General features: G+C 31.7%; 2 protein-coding genes across 2 annotated transcripts; both read right to left on the reverse strand.

The window, feature by feature from the left end:
* On the reverse strand, positions 2,501 to 5,633 carry LOC109337573 (homocysteine S-methyltransferase 1-like). The gene is made up of 7 exons (XM_019574581.1): positions 5,376 to 5,633; positions 5,176 to 5,232; positions 4,262 to 4,467; positions 3,838 to 3,967; positions 3,127 to 3,330; positions 2,960 to 3,031; positions 2,501 to 2,839 (listed from the first exon to the last, which is right to left on the reverse strand). The coding sequence occupies exons 1-7, from the start codon at positions 5,550 to 5,552 to the stop codon at positions 2,696 to 2,698; spliced, it is 990 nt and encodes a 329-aa protein (XP_019430126.1). The 5' UTR covers positions 5,553 to 5,633; the 3' UTR covers positions 2,501 to 2,695.
* Positions 12,752 to 16,704, reverse strand: LOC109337582 (caffeoylshikimate esterase). The gene is made up of 8 exons (XM_019574591.1): positions 16,353 to 16,704; positions 16,015 to 16,044; positions 15,734 to 15,863; positions 15,459 to 15,605; positions 15,224 to 15,354; positions 13,850 to 13,987; positions 13,161 to 13,259; positions 12,752 to 12,989 (listed from the first exon to the last, which is right to left on the reverse strand). Exons 1-8 carry the CDS (start codon positions 16,647 to 16,649, stop codon positions 12,774 to 12,776), a joined length of 1,188 nt encoding a protein of 395 aa, XP_019430136.1. The 5' UTR covers positions 16,650 to 16,704; the 3' UTR covers positions 12,752 to 12,773.

Genomic DNA, 18,374 nt, shown 5'->3' on the forward strand with positions numbered 1-18,374 from the left:
CATAGCATAGTCACCTATCGTCCTCCTTGGATAATTAGGCCTCTCATTATTCCAGTGGCATTCTCTATTTTGTCTAATTGAGGCTATGAAATTGTTGATTGTTCAGAGCTACACTGTGCTTCCTGATTACCATGCTTCTTCTTCTCCTTTGTCTTCTTTCGGTTACTCTTGGCTGACTTCTCAATTTCTGGATTAAACTGTAACTGTTCTTCAGTAGCCTTATCTCGCAAAAGCATAAATAAGAAGACTACAGCAAGGGTTAACACAAAGGTTAATTATACTACAAAAAATAGGACATAATTATTTACAATACTCAATAAACTCAGTATAAAACTAATATAAATCGCTTATTGCTCCCCGGCAACAGCGCAAGAAACTTGTTGATATTTTTGGTACGGCAAGTGAACCGTATCATTCAAGTTACAAAATTCGGTAAATATCGGGATATCGTCCTTAGAGAGCAAAATGAATTTATACTAATTCCTAAAGAAGTAGATCAAATATGTATTTACAAGATTTGAGATTTCAATATTCATTTGGTTTTTGAATATAGATGTTGATATGTAAAAGTTAAACTATGAAATTAAATAGGTTGGGATTGAAGTTCATCTTTCTTTCCTCTTGCAATCCTTAGATTCAATTCCACATAACTTGTGAAATTACAGATTTTGATGCATATTTTCGTGGAATCATTTGTATCAATTCCTTGAGTACATAATCCTTATATAACTACTCAAATATCAATTCCTTAGATATTTAACCAATTATCTAGCCTTAAGTTTAATGTAAAAGCAATTCATACATCATTGTTCATTCCTAGAGCAATGATGAATCAAGGAAGATAAACCAGATTCGATACCAAGTTCAACTTCCTAGTTAAACTTGGATCTAAGATCAAGAACTCAGTAGCAAGGTAAACTCAAGCGTTGAACGTGAGATATACTTCCCAAAATCAAATAACTAAATACATTAAAGAATTGAATTCAGGAGTACAAAAGTTAGAAGATTACATTTTCGATCCCAACACTGAAGAACTAGTCACTCATCTTTGCCATTACAACACTCTTCTCATGAGAGACACGAGAAATTATTGATCTAAAGTCGTTCCCATGACTTCTCTCTTTCTCTCCAGTATTTCTCTCTCTAAAAAACGTGTGGAAAAGCTTGGAAAATGGCTGGATAACCCCCATTTGCTTTCTGTAACCTCCTATATCTGTTCCAAACTTTTAGTCTCTCGCTCAAGCTAGATATTCTCGCTTAAGTGAGAGAGATGACCATCTTCAACCATGAACACCTCGCCCAAGCGAGGTGCTCTCGCTTGGGCGAGAGTCACGAAGTGAATTAGGTCCTTTTAAGCTTCATTTGTCGCTTGAGCGACAGTCTCTCGCTTGGGCGAGGGAAAGGCAGGATTTAAGCCTTTTTCCTTGAATTGTCGCTTGGGCAACAGTCCCCTTGCTTGGGCGAGAGACATTTTTCCTACTTGGGCAAGACTGTGGTTGAGGTAAGGGGTGCAGTGTTCAAAAACCCAAAAGTTCTCATTTTTCTCCTCTTTTTTTCATGCTTCTTCTTCTGCAATTGACATAAACACATATAAGTTCCTAAGCAAGATAAAATTAAACTAAATTCTTGGGAGTTGTACACAATTTGTATCATGAATACACACTAAATGCCCCAAAATCATATACATTTCAATTACAAAATGACTATTAACACAACCACTCTCATTTTTTTAGTCACTCTCACTTAACACAAAATGTCCGACACTGGTGGTGTCTCTTAAATGGTAGAATCCATGTGAGATTATTAAGATGAGGTGATTAGAAGATGTGGGTCTGAGGTAAATTTATCTAATACCCTCTCTTAATATTTTAATTAAATTATATATATATATTTCTTGTTTTGCTCCATGATTTTAATAATTTTGGTTTTAATGTTTTATGCAGCTATGCATCTTTTGATTAAAGGAAGTGATCATGAGAAGTAAAATAAATGTTTTAGGAAGAAATAAAAAAAGTAAAAACAGTAATAATTAAATGTTTGTATAATTTTACACCTAGATAGTTAATAAGAGATCATGAGTTAAATATAAACACTTAATACTATTATCAAGGGATAAAGGGTAAGAATAATATATATAAGAATCAGAATATGCATGTGCAAACCCTCACTTCAAGGTTCTGATATAAATAATTACCATGGCCATGTGGATAAGAATGCTTTCGTTCTCATTGCACTCATCTTGTGCACCCTCACTGACACAATTGTTGGATTGGCTTGCGAAGTTGCAAGTCAGTGATATACTTAGGCAATCAATTGAAGATTCAAAGAGGTTGCTGCAAGAAGTGTGTTCTAACCCAAAGAACCCAACTTAGGACAGAACAACAATTCTGAGTTTTTTTCTAGCATAACATACTATTGAACAATGAACTCAGGATTTTCAAGGATTCTGATAATCAAATATTAACAGCATTGAGTAAAATATTTCCTTGTCAAAATTAACAAATTTTTCACTTTGGGTGATTTGTGGATGTATTTAGGTTTATACCAAGTTTATGCATCAGCATATACTTCTCTTTAAGTTTTTTATGGAAAATGAAACAAAATCCTTTCAACTGAACGCACAAACTGCAATTGATTAGAATTAAAAACTATAAATGACATTTGTAAAAAAAAACAATTACATCAATGAGCGCATCTAAGATTTTTCTCCTAAAGCATCTGAAATTATTTGAATGGTAAGAGGTGTAGTTCTGCAACAGCCTCCTATGATTTTAGCTCCCAAATCACGCCATCGTGTTGCATGAGATCCAAAATCATGATCATCAAAATACTTAGATGGCTGTAATTGAAACAATGGTTCACATGATTAACATAGCAATTTGTGGGCACATGTGTGTGTAACATATGAAACATAGCATTAAGTAGGCACATGTGTGTGTGAGAAAGAACCCTGACTTACCAGCCATTTTTTCGCTCTACCGTCCCATACCTCACCGCTGTTGGGATAAACAATGATCGTTTTCTTTGTCAACTGGAGAGACAAGATTACAAACTTTTAATCAATTCTCTGATGATGGAAACATTATTTTTCAAGTATTGAAATAGGTGGCGTGAGAATTAAGTTACCTGTTTAAATTTGCAAATGAGATTATCAATAAAATGGGGTGGTGCACAGTTTATGCCAACAGCATTGACCCGGTTACTCTTATTTATTACTTCAAGGCAGTCTGCAAAGCTCTCTCCCGAAGGAGCATTCTCACCGTCTACAGTTGTGAAACAGAGCCAAGATGGGATTTGAACATTTTCTTCTTCAAGCAATTCAATACAAGCCTGCAATATGAAATGTCGAAAATGAATATCAGAGAAGCTTCCTAGATTGCAGTCTGTAGAAGTTAGAATCTTCAGTGAGGCTACTACACTCTCAATTGTCTTTTCGTACTCTTCATTAACCGATGAGATTTTGTAAAATAAAAAACTAAAATTATGATAGATTAACCGGGAGTTTGAAACTGTGAATAGCCAATTTGAAGTGCCAATAGCATTATCCTAGAATCAAGGACAGTGTTAATAGTTCAAAATGTGTATGTCTATTGGATAAGAAGAGCCAAAGCCGTAAGTAAGAGTATGATCAAGTACCATTGATTTTGAAAAACCATGTTAAAAGATATATGTCAGTAGTGAAAAAATTACAAATCAGACGGATCTGAGTTTCTTGGTGTTCCTAAGATTTATAGTATGGTCCAAAAAAGATAACTATGCACTTGTGTAATTTAAGGATCTAATGCAAGGTACACTATCTATAACACATGTTTATTGGCAACAAAAATAAAAGAAGACCTGGGCTTCAAGTTTGTTTGGAATGGTCTCAAAAGCAAGCATGTCGGGGCATGCTTCAACAAGAACTTGCAATCTGCGACGGTGAAAATCCTTCAATTTGTCCAAACTCACATCTGGTCCATAGCAGCCACTAGAAGAAGATATTAACATGATCAAGTTATGCAAACAAACAATCTGAGAACATACCAAGTATTTACTCTTTAGGATTTTTTTTGGTATGACCAAGGGTATCCCCTCACCCTTTGGGTAAGGACTAATCCCTTTCGGGGTGGGTGACTGCCCCTCCCAACAAGTGTCGCTCCTAGGAATCGAACCTTGACCTTTTGGTCATCCTAGGGATCTAGCTAGACCAACACCTTGTTGGTTTTACTCTTCAGGATTGATATAAACTAAACTGTTCAAGTTACAAGTAGTGTAGAAGCACCCGTATTCTGAGCCATCAGCAAGATAAGCTCCATAGCTTCCAATAGAGGCTGCAACCAAAGCCTTGCTATGTTTATGTCCATGATTTCTTTTAGCCAAATCCCAAAAACTGTCACGGGCTTCAACAGCCAATTTGACACTCCTAATAAGTAGCAACTCCGCTTCCTCGATAGTCAGACCCTTGGACAAAAACCCAGGAATTGTAGCCTATAATCATGGAAAATTCTATAAGGAAACAATAAAATTGCGAGCATTGCATGATACTATGATAGTAACATATCTGAACAACCAATGGTCCATTACTGCGACAAGTCTGATTCAAAATTAAGATTTCAACAATAGAGATTTAAAATGTCAAATTCAGTGCTTGAAAGCAATGAAAGTAGATACTCACAAGTGAATTTTTTGTATGTTATGCTAATTGACAACATAGAAACCATTTATCCTGTACTTCTGAGTTTCATGTTCGCTTGATAGCTAAAGATTGTTCTTCTATGCAATTTAATAACACAAACATACATAAGAATAGATGTTATTTGTGCAACCATTTGAGATAACTTTGGTTTATCTATGCGTTATAAAAAGCAAAATTTTCTGGCAATTGTCATGAATGATTGTTAAAATAACTTCATTGCTATGATGGTCTATTATAATCTTTCAGGTTGTGTAGAAAAGCATAGATCCATAGTCCACTCCTAGAACTAGTCTGCAAAATGAGCATCAATAATCATTTCAAATATAAACTTATAGGTGTATGATATCTTCATCTAAGTTACAGGGCAACTTCAAACATAACAAAAATGAATCTTTACATTACTCCACCATTAACTAGTCATTCAGGAATACTAATAGGTCATAAAAAAATAATCCAAAAAATGATTTCCCAATGGAAAACAGCTAAGACAAAAACTTTACCTGGTAAGATGAAGTGACCAATATATTAGCACCAGCCTCCAAGTATTCCAAATGAACCTAAACAAAACCCAAAAATAGAACCCCAATTTATATCATCACATTCATACAGACATGCAAAACAAAACCTTGGATAAAGAATGTGGAAAAAAAAAGCAGAAACATGGGAAGAAGAAAATGAGATCAAACAGAGAGAAAAAAACCTTTTTGATAAGATGTGGTTCTTTGATCAAACAAACAGCACTCCAAAGAGGGTCATTGATGGAAGCTCCATGGCTTTCAAGCTGGGTAGCAAAACCTCCATCTATAACAGCACAGTGTCCTAGATTCTTAATTAGATCCTGCAACAATGGGTTGTTCTCTTTCTCCATGTTAACCATTTTTTAATGATTCTGAAGAGGTTTCTATGTGGAGGTAAATAGAACTGAATAGAGCACGATCCAATGTTTGTGGATAGATCCCAATACCAACAAGTCTAATGCAAGAGTAATGTTATTGGCGAAATTAAATATACAAATATTATATTAACATTAACTATGAAAAATCAATAAAAACCTAACAATTTTGTTCATTTTCATTAAAAAATTGATTTTAAATAAAAACCGGACTATATTATTGGTACAGTTTAATTGAAAATCGGTTGATATGACCAGCTTTGACTGATATGAGTGCATGACCAATATTATTATTGTACTGTACCAGTATTGGGATCGGTTGAAGTGACCGACACAAACTGGTTTTTACAACACTGGATAAGACCATGCTAAATTTCAGGATGAGCAAAAATCTAATGGTTCAATTTATAGATTGACACTTGTTAGGAGAGATAATCACATTACTCCATAAATGTGGGAATAGTTGTGAATATGGACCAAATGGCATACAGGTTTTTCTATGGATTGAATTAGGTATATATTGCCATTTATGCATTCATAAGGAAAAAACAAAAAACAAAATGGAGAATAAACAATAGGGGAGCTAGACTCCTCTATAATAGTGATGAGTTATCCCCAAATTGGTAATCTACTTTGATTTGATGAAAGGTGTGAATTGTCTATTAATTTTTTTAAATTGACAAATTGGATAACATAGCCCCACAAAAAAAAAGTTTTTAGAAATTTTTAGAAATTAAAATTTATTTTTAGTATTATAGTTTCAATTTTAAACACTAACAATTTGGAATTTTTAAAATTTCTTATATGTCACTACCTAACACGGTCGACCACCTTAACCAATATTTTTTCTCATTCTTGTTGTCCCATGACATCATATATTGTTGTCATGTGATACTATTTCTAGTATCATCACATCAATATGGTGATGGTGTGAATGCAATGCAAATCACACTGCTGGTGATGGTTGTGTGAAAGGAATGGGGATTATAGTGATGGTGGTGGTAGAAGTGGCAGCGATAATGATGATAATAATAATTAGAGTTGTGGTGAAGTGGACAAGATCGTGGTGGTGACAACCATCACAAGGTGGTGGTTGTTTGTGGTAGTGTTGGTTAAGGTTGAAATTAGAGTGTTCATTAATGGTAGTAGTAGTAGTTGGGGTAGAAGTGGTATTGTTAATTATGACGAAAATAGAACAATGCCTCATTCCTTTCTTATTCAAATAGATCCATTCAAAGGTATTTATACAAGGTGTCTTGCAAAGCAAGTAAACTAACCAGAAAATAACAAACTCTAACTACTAGATAATCGATTAGCTAAAACAAATAATTGATTATCGCAAACTAACTTAACAAAATAACTAACTCCAATTGACAGAAATATAAACCAATTGAAGTAGTTAGTCCATTAATCAATTAACAATTGTGTTAATTGATTAACTTTTCAGAGAATGTTTCACAAAGATGATCAAGTCTTGGTCAGCCTGGTTCAAGCTTATCTTGATCTCGAGCATGTTGGCCTGGTTCCTTGTTTTGGTCACGAGCATGCTAGTCTGGTTCCTTGTCATAGTTAGCAGCTGATCCTAATCCATTTGTTTTGGTCAAAGAGGTGTTTGGAGTGGTGGTTAGGGTGATGATGTCGGTGGTTGAGGTGATAAACATCATGGTCATGATGGTGGTGTGGCAGTACAACAACTAGGGTGGTCATGGTTGATATGGCCAAGATGGTGGTCACTAGAAGGCGACTGTTGGGGTGATAATCACAATAGTTGCAGTGATGATTGCTAGATAATGGTTGGATGGTCATAATAGTGATAAGATGTTGGTCATCATGAATGGTGATCACCAAGATGGTGTTGGTTACCAGAATAGTAGTAGTGTTGCAGGAGGTGTAGGTGGTTAGTATTGAGGTGAGAATATGATGATATAATTTTGAAAAACAAAATTAATGAAACTATTTTTATTATTTTGAAAGTTGAGGTAAAATCGTTCTAAAAAAGAGTAAAATAACATTTCAGCAAAAAGAAATGAAATGAGTTTCTTTTTAAAAATACAATTTCAAAACCAAAATAAAAAATCAGTAACCACCCCAAACCCCATACATGCCTTAAATTATTATTGATAGTAAGTTGTAATTTTTTAATGAAGTAAAATTATTATAGAATAAGATATTAATTATAGAGTAAATAGACAATTTGGTTATTCAAAGAAGACACCAACTTAGAACTCCAAATTTTTTGTCGTCATATTAGTCATTAAAATATTAAATTTACCATAAACTTAGTTCTATTAAGAAATTTGTCACTATACTTATCCCTCAAATATTAAACTTTCCACCACATTAGTCTTTAAATATTTAATTATGCATGGACTAACTTAGTGGAAATTCAATCTTTGAGTGGCTAATTTAATGATAATTTTTTTGTAAGACCAAGTTTATGAGATCATCACGACCTTTGGATCACTAAATTAGTAACATCAAATATGACAACAAATTGTATATATTTTTTTATCATAATTGAATAATTTTTTATTGACATTAACTATGAGAATTATTAATGATTTAATCATTATTTATTGTGCATATGACACTTATTTACACAACCTATATTATAATATATGATGAAGTTGATAATAATTGAGTAATCTTTTTACATCTTATTTGTACTCACATTCATACATCAAACTTGACACCTACAATTTTGTGAAAAATGAGAAGTAATATATGTATTGTGTATGTATGAAATTACACATGTTTTAGCCCCTAATAAATCAGTGTTGAATTTTAATATGAAAATAATTTACATATATATTATAGTAATTGGTTTATTTACTATGCTAATTGTGGAATTTGACTTTGCCATTAATTCTTTTATGAGAGACTAATATAATGACAAATTTATATTGATTGCTTGTTAAAGTCTCTAAATTGCATGAAAGTAGGATAGTCTTCATTGGGAGTGAAGAGTTATAACACTTTGTTGGTGAAAAATGTGACCTCAAGGTCCCATTAAAGTAAGTTGAGTCCATGAATCTAAGAGTACAGGAATAAGTTGACATCATAATACTTTAAAGAACCAAATTAAGTATTATCTCTAATCGTATAATTAAAGTATTTTATTGCATTTTAGTTAAATATCATACTAAAAAATCAACAAGATCCAACAATATAATAATGAATATTTATTATGTTACTCATTTTATTAACTATCAATTCAAAATCTATTATTACTATTATTATTATTAAAGTTTAATTTCTATTTTACATAAATATTTTATGAATGTAATATCTATACATTGTCAGAATAAATATTTATACACAAACAATATATTATTTACTATTTATTTATATTACTAATATTTAAAAGTTAATGATTATTAAATATGAATGATGAGTGATAGAATGATAATATAAAAAGTTTTTATTCTATGCATACATTTGTTTTAAACTATTATTCATTAATTGGAGTGAACCCTTTTTTTGTGCAATATCATCTTCGCCTCTCCTCGGTTGTTGCTTTACTTAGGAAATAATTTATCTATTTAAATTCATTTATTGTTTAATATATATCTTATTTATTTTATCTTTAAAAGTTTTATTTAAAATATAGAGTAAATTATATTGACATCCCCTGAGTTTTAATGAAATTATACAAATGAATATATCTTATTATTTACCCCTGAGTTTTAATGAAATTATACAAATGAATATATCTTATTATTTACTCCTGAGTTTTAGTGAAAAAAGACACATGTCAAATTCTGAGTATATTTAAAGAGATAAATTATCTCTTAATATGAGGAAATAATTTATTATGGGAGAAACTTTTCTCTTTTCTTTAAAGAGAGGAGGAGATAGTATATTTCCTAGAGAAGTTTTTTAGTTCTTATTAAAGTAACTTAGAGTCACACTCATTTTTAGGAAAGGTGATCCACTCGTTCTAAACTTCTAATGTTGCAAAAGAAATTGCAACGAATATTCCCCCCTAAAAAATTGCATTTGGCAATAACTTAAAAACGACGTGCTTGGCAGTTAGTAGTTGACTGCTAAGTTTCTTTATAAAATATTAATTTTTTTTATGATACATATAAAATATTAATTTATTTCATGTTCTTTAATAATATAAAATATTAATTAATGTTGACTTTTACGACTTAAATGATAGTTACACATTATTAACCTCCACAATGGTTCATGCATAGTTATAAAAATCGTACCGTACCGGCCGGTTCAACAGAAAAACCGGTAAACCGGGCCTCTAACCGGTACGGTACAGGTGTTGAACCGGCCAAGTATTAAAATCAGTCAAAACCAGTTAAAAATTGGTCAAAACTGGTGAACCAGCCGGTATTTTACTAAACCGGTTGGTTTATATATATATATATATTTTTTTTTTTTTTAAAAAACTTAAAAACTCATTACAAGGTGACCCATATATGGATTATAAAATTGAGTATCTATCTATTTTGAATTTTTTTGTTATAGGTTTATATATATAAATATAAGTAGGTATGTCCGGTTTAACCGGCATTCAGTGACATTTGTGTAATCTTGGAGTACTGTATGAAGATATGATTTGGTAGAAAAATATAATATTTATATAAGATAACTTTGACTCCTCGTTGTTAAATGTTAAAACTCTAAATTTATTTGTTTTATAGAGTGAGTTGTGAAGTTATATCATTTATTTATATTTTGTGGTTGTAAAGTGATACTTTTGGATTGATATATGTTTTTTAATTTAGACTTTGAATTTGTTAAAGACTTCAAGTTATTTATTTATGTGAATTTTGAGTAGATTATAAATATGGATTATAAATTTGAGTATCTACCTATTTGGAATTTTTTTGTTATAGGTTTATATATATATAAATATAAGTAGGTATGTCCGGTTTAACCGGCATGCAGTTTAATTACTGAACCACTATACCAGTACCCTGACCAGTTTGATAACCGGTACGGTTTTAACAACACTGAGTTTATGACCATAATTTTGGCAGCAATCCCCCAGTTTCCCACAATTGCAATAAAAGAAATATACTTGCAAACTTAATTTAAAACATTGATTATGACAAAGGAGTTAAGATATCTGTTTAAAGGATTGTGAAACTTGAGCCGCATGTCAAATAGGCAGGTATTAAGTTTAATCTTCCGGTCTGAGTAATTTCGTACATAATTAATAATTTTTATTGATAAATATATAGTTATATATAAATGTAAAACTTTATATAATTTATAATTATGTATAATTATATTGAAATAATTTTTTTGGAACGTAGTAAAACAAAATATTATAATATTCTTCTATTTTTTTATTTTTAAGTGGGTCGTCCGGTTTACTTCCCTGGTTAATCCAGTTTAACACGGTCGGACTGGATTTTCTCCGGTTCAAAGCGGTCCAATTCTCATTCGGTTAAGACGGCAAACCAGAACCGTTTTCAAGTCCCGTCAGCGGTCAGACCGATCGAACCGTCCGGTCCAGTCCGGTTCTAACAACACTGTTTTAAAGTTTCTTGTCCCCTTTATGCATTTTATGAGTTCCTTTTTACATTCCTCTTCTCCAACCAATTCAGTCCACCAAAACTTTGATAACAAAATCTCAAAGGGCAAGTCAAGGAAACTTTTAATATAACCCTTGAAAAATATTTTGAGGAAAATAAATGTGCAAGACATAAGTTTTAACTTACCTTAAAAACAAAATAATGGGCAATGAAACTTCAGTGCTGATCTGTCTAACAAGAAAGGACGACTATATTTTATATTGTTTAAAAATCCAACCACCAAAATTGAAGTTTGAAGCAAAGACTAAATTCTTAAATCCTTCTCTAAAAAGCAGATGCATAAATTGTCATATTCATCTATCAAAATATAAGTCAATAGATTTGTTTTGATATTAGAAACAATATATCTTCACTTTTTTTTTTGGCAATAAACTAATCAGGTGCTACTCCAGAATGTTTAAGTTTATGCTCCTATCTACTATCTGGATATACCAAGAAAGATGTACGGTCTAATGAGGTTACTACGAAATATTTACTCATGGGTGGGGCAAGCTCTTCTATTCTGGTTCATGGTTTTTCTTGGCTATATGGTTCATCCGGGGGAGAGATCGAGCTTCAAGAAATAGTGAATGGTCTTATCAATACACAAATGTATAACTCCCCGGGAATTTCAATTGCGCTTATATTCATCACTATAGGAATTGGGTTCAAGCTTTCCCCAGCCCCTTCTCATCAATGGACTCCTGACGTATACGAAGGAGTGCGGTTCGTTCGATAAATATAAGTGTCACTCCCAAGAATCAAACTCTCAACTTTAAAGATCTCGTGGAGCCTTACATCACTAGCAGTGACAGATCTTAATCTAAATTTTAGAAGGGACAACAATATTTAATTAAAATTTATAACTAAAATTAATTGTGTAACAAAAAATATATAGGATTAGATAAGATGTAAAATTTTCAGTTATTTCTTTTTCAATATAAATTATAGAAAAAAAAATATAATTTTTAGAAGGATTATATAAGTTGTACTAAATTTATTTATCAAGCTGCAAATTAAAGAAATATGTTAGCTCCAATGAATATCTCCATAAAGACAAACATGTTTGGATTTAGGTAAATTGAGTATATTCTTTGTTCCAAAAAATGCATTACTCAATATATCATTTGTTATAATTTGTTGACAAAATATATTTTATAACTTACAAATTTAATAATTAAGTGTTTTTATAATCAATCTTAGCAATAACACATGGATGACACACTTTGTGACGTAGAAGATATGTTATTTAGATAATAAAATAAAAAAGAATGTTTTAATAAAAAAATTAAAAAATTTAGGGGGCAATTACCCACCTGTCCTTTGAATCATCCAACATCTGGTTAGTAGACCAAATGTCTTATTGATATAAAACAAATAGATAATGTTAACAGGCTTATTACCTAACAAAAATCTATGCTAGCAAAATGCAGAAAATTAAAAATAAAATAAAAATCACAGTGAATCGATTTTCTTTTTATTAGCTTTTATTTATCACTGTCCAACTATGTAAAATTCATAGAAGTTGATTAATAAATCAATCAAACTCAAAAATGAATTAATCCATATAATTTATTGAATAAGTAAAACTCGTTATAAATGATAAGATAACAATGACCCAAGAAATTAATTATATTCAACCAAAAAAACAAAAATCAAGAAAGTACTATTTTTTTACTCTAGCATCAAGCCATGAGATTATGTCATCATGTACAGCAAAAATTCTGTCATCAGTTTCTCCTTCCAAAATGCAATGGTAACCACCTTCATAAATCTTTAGAGTCTTATCATTGCTAGATGCTTTCTCATAAAGAAATTGGCTCACTAATGGATCTGTTACCTTATCTTCTGCTCCATGCATAATCAATAATGGAGCACAAACCTGCATTCACCCACAAAAGAAATAAATGTTTTGTTTTGTTGACATGATAATGATTGCATGAAACAAAGATAAATAACCATAGCAAAATTCTAAATTTCATTCTGAAAAATAAAAAAAACAACATCAGAAAGAAAATGAATGGAGAGAGATTAAAAAAAATAACAAAGTAACCTCCTGCACTTGTGATTCGATTTCTTTTGTGGCTCTTATAAGTTCCATTCCAGTTTTCAATCGTGGTTGATCATCGTAACAGATAACATTGTAAACAGCCTGAAAAGAAGGAAGTAGATAGTGATTAGTAATAGGAACAAGAATGTGTTTCAAAAAGATTAATGTGACACGTGACACATTAAGAGGGAGGAACAGTGACAAAAGAGGCACATTGCTTTCTTGATTAATATAGAATGGCTATCAAATCAATAAAATATGGTGCAATGCAAAGCAATGTAAGATGGTTGGGAAGAGTATTAAGAAGGGATAAACTAAGAAATCACATGTTTAAGATGATGAATATTGATAAACTAAGATTTAGGATGAAATAGCTATCCACTATTTTTCGTTTTATAGATGAATGGAATGCAATGCATATCAAGTTGGCGATCCTCATGTATGCTAATAAAGAAACATGTTCAAGGAATCACCAATTCCTAACAGCGCCAGAGCATGACCGGTTACAATGTTGTCATACAACTAAGTACATAATATGGATCTATTAGTAATTGAAGCTTAAATGGCATGTAATGACATTCTAAACAATTAGGGGTCACAAGGATTTTGTTAGAAAAAATTATATCGAAGCAAATAATTATTTGATTTCATTCTCTAGTCATCCAAGAATTAAGGTTGACAAAGTTACCAACCAATTTTCTTTTGCTTGGTTCTCGGAAAGCCAACTCTGCTAGATCTTGGTTCGGGAAGAGCTTTGCTTTTGGTATTACTTTAGACAAAAGAGCTAATCCCTTCATAACTGCATCTGGTGGTAAAACCTCATCTGCAATCTTTTAAGCAACACAAAAGATCAGCAAATCATGCTTCATTTGACAGATAAACTAATACACCCCCGAGTTATAGGAAACTAAAATCAAAAGAATAATTCTCATTCAACTTAGACTTATTTTGCTTATTCAATATAATGTAAATATAATTAGTTGCTTCATATGGATCAATAAACCATGCCTAACAAAAGCAATATTATGTGTATGAAGATTCTATAAACAACTGTACAAAAAGAATGTCCAAACACAACAAAGCGGTGAAATGCAAACCAAATCATTAGTACATTCCATTTTAATTTTAATTAAGTACACCCGAAGCTAGTAGTATAAAATGCCCCTGAATATGTGAATAAGTCAATAGGACTGATATAGTTAGAGGCAAAAAATCTTGGTCTATGAAACCCTCACATATTACAAACAACTATAAACAGAAAGGAGCTAACATAGTTAACCACTTTCTTCATCTTGCTTTCTATGCAAGAAAGAAGAATCCTACAAGGTTTATAACCTTTTGTTCTCCAAGGATGAATTTTCATTCTGTTTCTAAGTCCTAGTAAGACTCCATGATCTATAATCATAACATGGAGCAAAAACTCTGCAGAGACTACCAAAATTGGTGCTGCAAATTTTCTTTATTATTTGGATATAGTTACACCATAAATTTCAAATATATGAGAACATCTAAAAAACCTGAAATCAGCATCATACACTAAACTGTGCGCAAAACTTGTTGCCATACAAGCAAGAGTAAAACTTACCCAATTGCAATGCTGGTAAAATTACACAATTAGGTTGAAATGAAATAATTTCAATCAATATGCATTATTGAATTTCCAATGACATAAAAGATTAGATGCATAGATTCTCAGCTCAGGTCCATGCATAAGTGGATTCCAAACTTCAATGAAATTTACTGAACTTTTCTTTATATTTCACTAGTGACATTGCTGATGACATTATGGTGTACACACACTCTTACAGAATGTAATTGAAGGGAGGCGTTGCAGGTTTGAGATTAATTATTGTCCTCATTTTTCTACGCAAACAGATTCCAGTTGAATCAGTGTTAAAAGTAATACCAATGTATACTTTTGAGGGTATACTTTTTTATGTAAAAGAAACCACATTTAGAAGATTGAAAAGATTCATTGTTCACAGAGTTTGAGCTGAATAAGAACTTCGAAAATTACAATAATGAAGTTAGTGAGCATCAACTGCAATACAAAGGATTGACCTTACTTTACACATTGGTGCTACAAGCATCACTCCATCCCAGTTATTTCGCTCCTTCAAATGAGCTTTAAGAGTTACTGCTCCACCCATTGACTGCCCCAATATGAAATGAGGCAACCCTCTAACTTCAGGCCTAACTGTCAATTGAAATACAAAGCATGATTAATGACATTGTATATTTTCATATGTCAAATATTACAACAATGAACAATATGATACCGTGAGTACCAGAAAAACGCACATTTAACTCTTGTATAATGCTCTATAACATCGTCAACCAAATCATCAAAATTTGGTATGTAACCATGTAATCCTTCTGAAAGACCAAAACCTGGATAGTCCATAGCATAAACACCATATCCGGATGCAGCAATTCTCCTTGCTATGCCTGAATATACAAAAGTTCAAATCCAACCGCAATCATACATGATGAATCTCAACTCAATCTTCCTTAAAAACATAAAATACAATATGCTAAGTAGCATAGCAACTTAATGAAATGGCATTAAGACAAACCTTCGAAGAAGAAGGTGCAGGTATCCCCATATCCATGACAGAAACACACAGAGGCCTTGATTGGAACTCCAGATTCTGGTATCCAGCTTTTACAGAAAATTTCCAATCCCCTTGAATTCCTTTCATACCACTACTTAGCAAATAAATTAAAATTACATCACATTTTCCAACAAGGTAACAGAAACTAATCAAAGAAAAAACTTCAGAAATTAACATACTCCAATTTTATTTTGTTTTATACATATTTTCTACAGATAATCAAGTAAAGCAGAAAACCTTACTTCTTCAGTTCTGATCCCATCAGGAGCAGTCTAGCATGACAGATGGAAACATCAGTAAATGATTCTTGAACAATGGTGAAAACACACACAATAAAGGAAAATTAAAGCAAAACAACAAAGGGAAATTACATTGACCCTTCTAAGAAATTTGACTTAACTACACTCTCATTTCAAAAGCTATACGAGTGTAGTTTTTTAAATACCAAAGTGAATGTAATTAAGTTAAATTTATCGAAACCCATATAATTTATGGGAATTAAATAAATAAAAAACTAAATATTGAAACTTTAGCAATTGAAGCCTTTTTTGCATTAACCATGATCAAAAGTCAACAAAACCTTGAACAAACAATGATCAAGCTGAAGCTGCACTTCAGCAAAAGCATCACGGACCCTTCTGCGAGTGTAAGCAAAGTCAAGGTTATAGGAAGCTATGGCGTTCAACTCATCACTCACACCTTCAATGGGTGCTTTTTTCTTTGCTGAGACAATAAGTGAAGTAGTACTTTTGGGTTTGGTGTTAAACTTAGTTGAGAAGTGTAGTTGGTGATGCTTGAAAGGGCTCTTGATTGGAGAAATGGGTATCTGAGTTGTGAGGCTCTGTGATCGGAATCTGAATGTGGAAGATAGGTCCATGGTTGGAAATGTCAGTGGGCACAAGAATGATCAAAGAGAGACAATAAAAAAAGCAACAACAATTCTTTGTCCCAAAAAATACATGTCCAACCAATCACATTCCACAGTATAATATAAAAATAAATATTTTTTGTTTTTATGATTTTTTAAGTAGCTGACAATTTTTATTAAATTGGGATATAATTAAGACACAAAAAAAATAGAACATGTGATTCATATTTATAAAAAAAGGCTCTTGTGTTTTGACACCAAAAATTTGAAGAGTGTAAATTTGTTTATTAGTTTCCAACTAAATAAATTAAAATTTATATTCTCTCATATTCCAATACTCGATTCTCAACAAGAATCTAATTTCATAAAAAATGATTGTGTTTTTTCTATAAAAAAATTAATAAGTGTAATTAACCTTTCACTAATACTAAGTAGGAGTTGTTAATCTAAAATCGTATTCTATCTTCTGGATCATAGTTGTTCTACCCCATATACCTCCAGGTTGCTTTCTATCCATCCCGAACATCTAGTTCAACCCCCATCATCCCATGCTCACCCGCCTCAGAAGGGTCCATTTGTAGCAGGTACTATAAATGTTTTTGACACGACATTAATGTCTCTGACCCATCATTTAATACATCTCTTATCTATACTTCTCTCTTACTTACTTTTTTCTCTCTCTAAAATAAAATACTCTACTAACTTAGTTGTTGGATAACCTTTTCACGTACCTCCCCCAGCGAGTCCAGACGATACTCCAATCAAGACTTCCAACCTCATTTACTGACCATTCTTTTATGACACAAAAGAACAATAGTAAATCAAATATTAAAAAATTGATTCCTCTGGTCTACTTATTGAAAAACACAATCATACAAATTCCGAAACTATTAGTTGTATATGATGTAAGGGAGAAAAATTGACTCATACCGGTTATTGGGTATATCAAAAGGCAGACAAGTACCGAACACCCGTAGAGCGTAGCCATTCGTCCACACACCAAAAGTTGGCGAGTCTTTAGATTATTGAGACTCATAAGAGATAGAAATTTTGTATTGAAAGTTATGATTTTTAAATACTAAATATAAGAGTATTACTTTTATACAAAGCTGTCATCTATAAAATTAATAATGTTGCTGGAACATTTGTTATCATTTTCTACATATATAAAACTTTAAGAGTCTCGCTAATAAAGAGATCATCTAATATTAAAAGTTTTCAATATTTACTCCGTATGAGAGGAAGGTTAAGTATTTTTTTTATGAAGGTTGAGTATGTTTATGAAGATTGAGTACTTACAAACATTGAATAAAACAATAAAAAGAGTTATACTTATTAAATAATATATCATTTTTTCTATAAGAGTATTATTTTTTCAACTTCCCTGTTTGTAACTTCAATGGTGTAACTCTTAAAAAAATATCAAATCAAAAAATAATTAATTTGAGGAAACTAGTAAGTTACGCATGCATTTTGCATGGGGTAATAATTTTTTAGCATAGGGTTAAGAACAAACATGTTATCCGTGTATTCGTATGTTTAATAACACATATGTTACTCGTGTATTCGTTTTGTTAATAACACATATTACCCGTGCATTCTAATGGTTAATAACACACATGTTACCCGTGCATTTTAATAGTTAAGAACACACATGTTATTCGTGCATTCATTCATATGGTTAAGAAAAAATATGTTACTTGTGCATTCATATGGTTAAGAGCACATATGTTA

This window comes from Lupinus angustifolius, chromosome LG02 (genome assembly GCF_001865875.1).
Source record: "Lupinus angustifolius cultivar Tanjil chromosome LG02, LupAngTanjil_v1.0, whole genome shotgun sequence".
In the NCBI taxonomy this organism is placed as follows: Eukaryota; Viridiplantae; Streptophyta; class Magnoliopsida; order Fabales; family Fabaceae; genus Lupinus; species Lupinus angustifolius.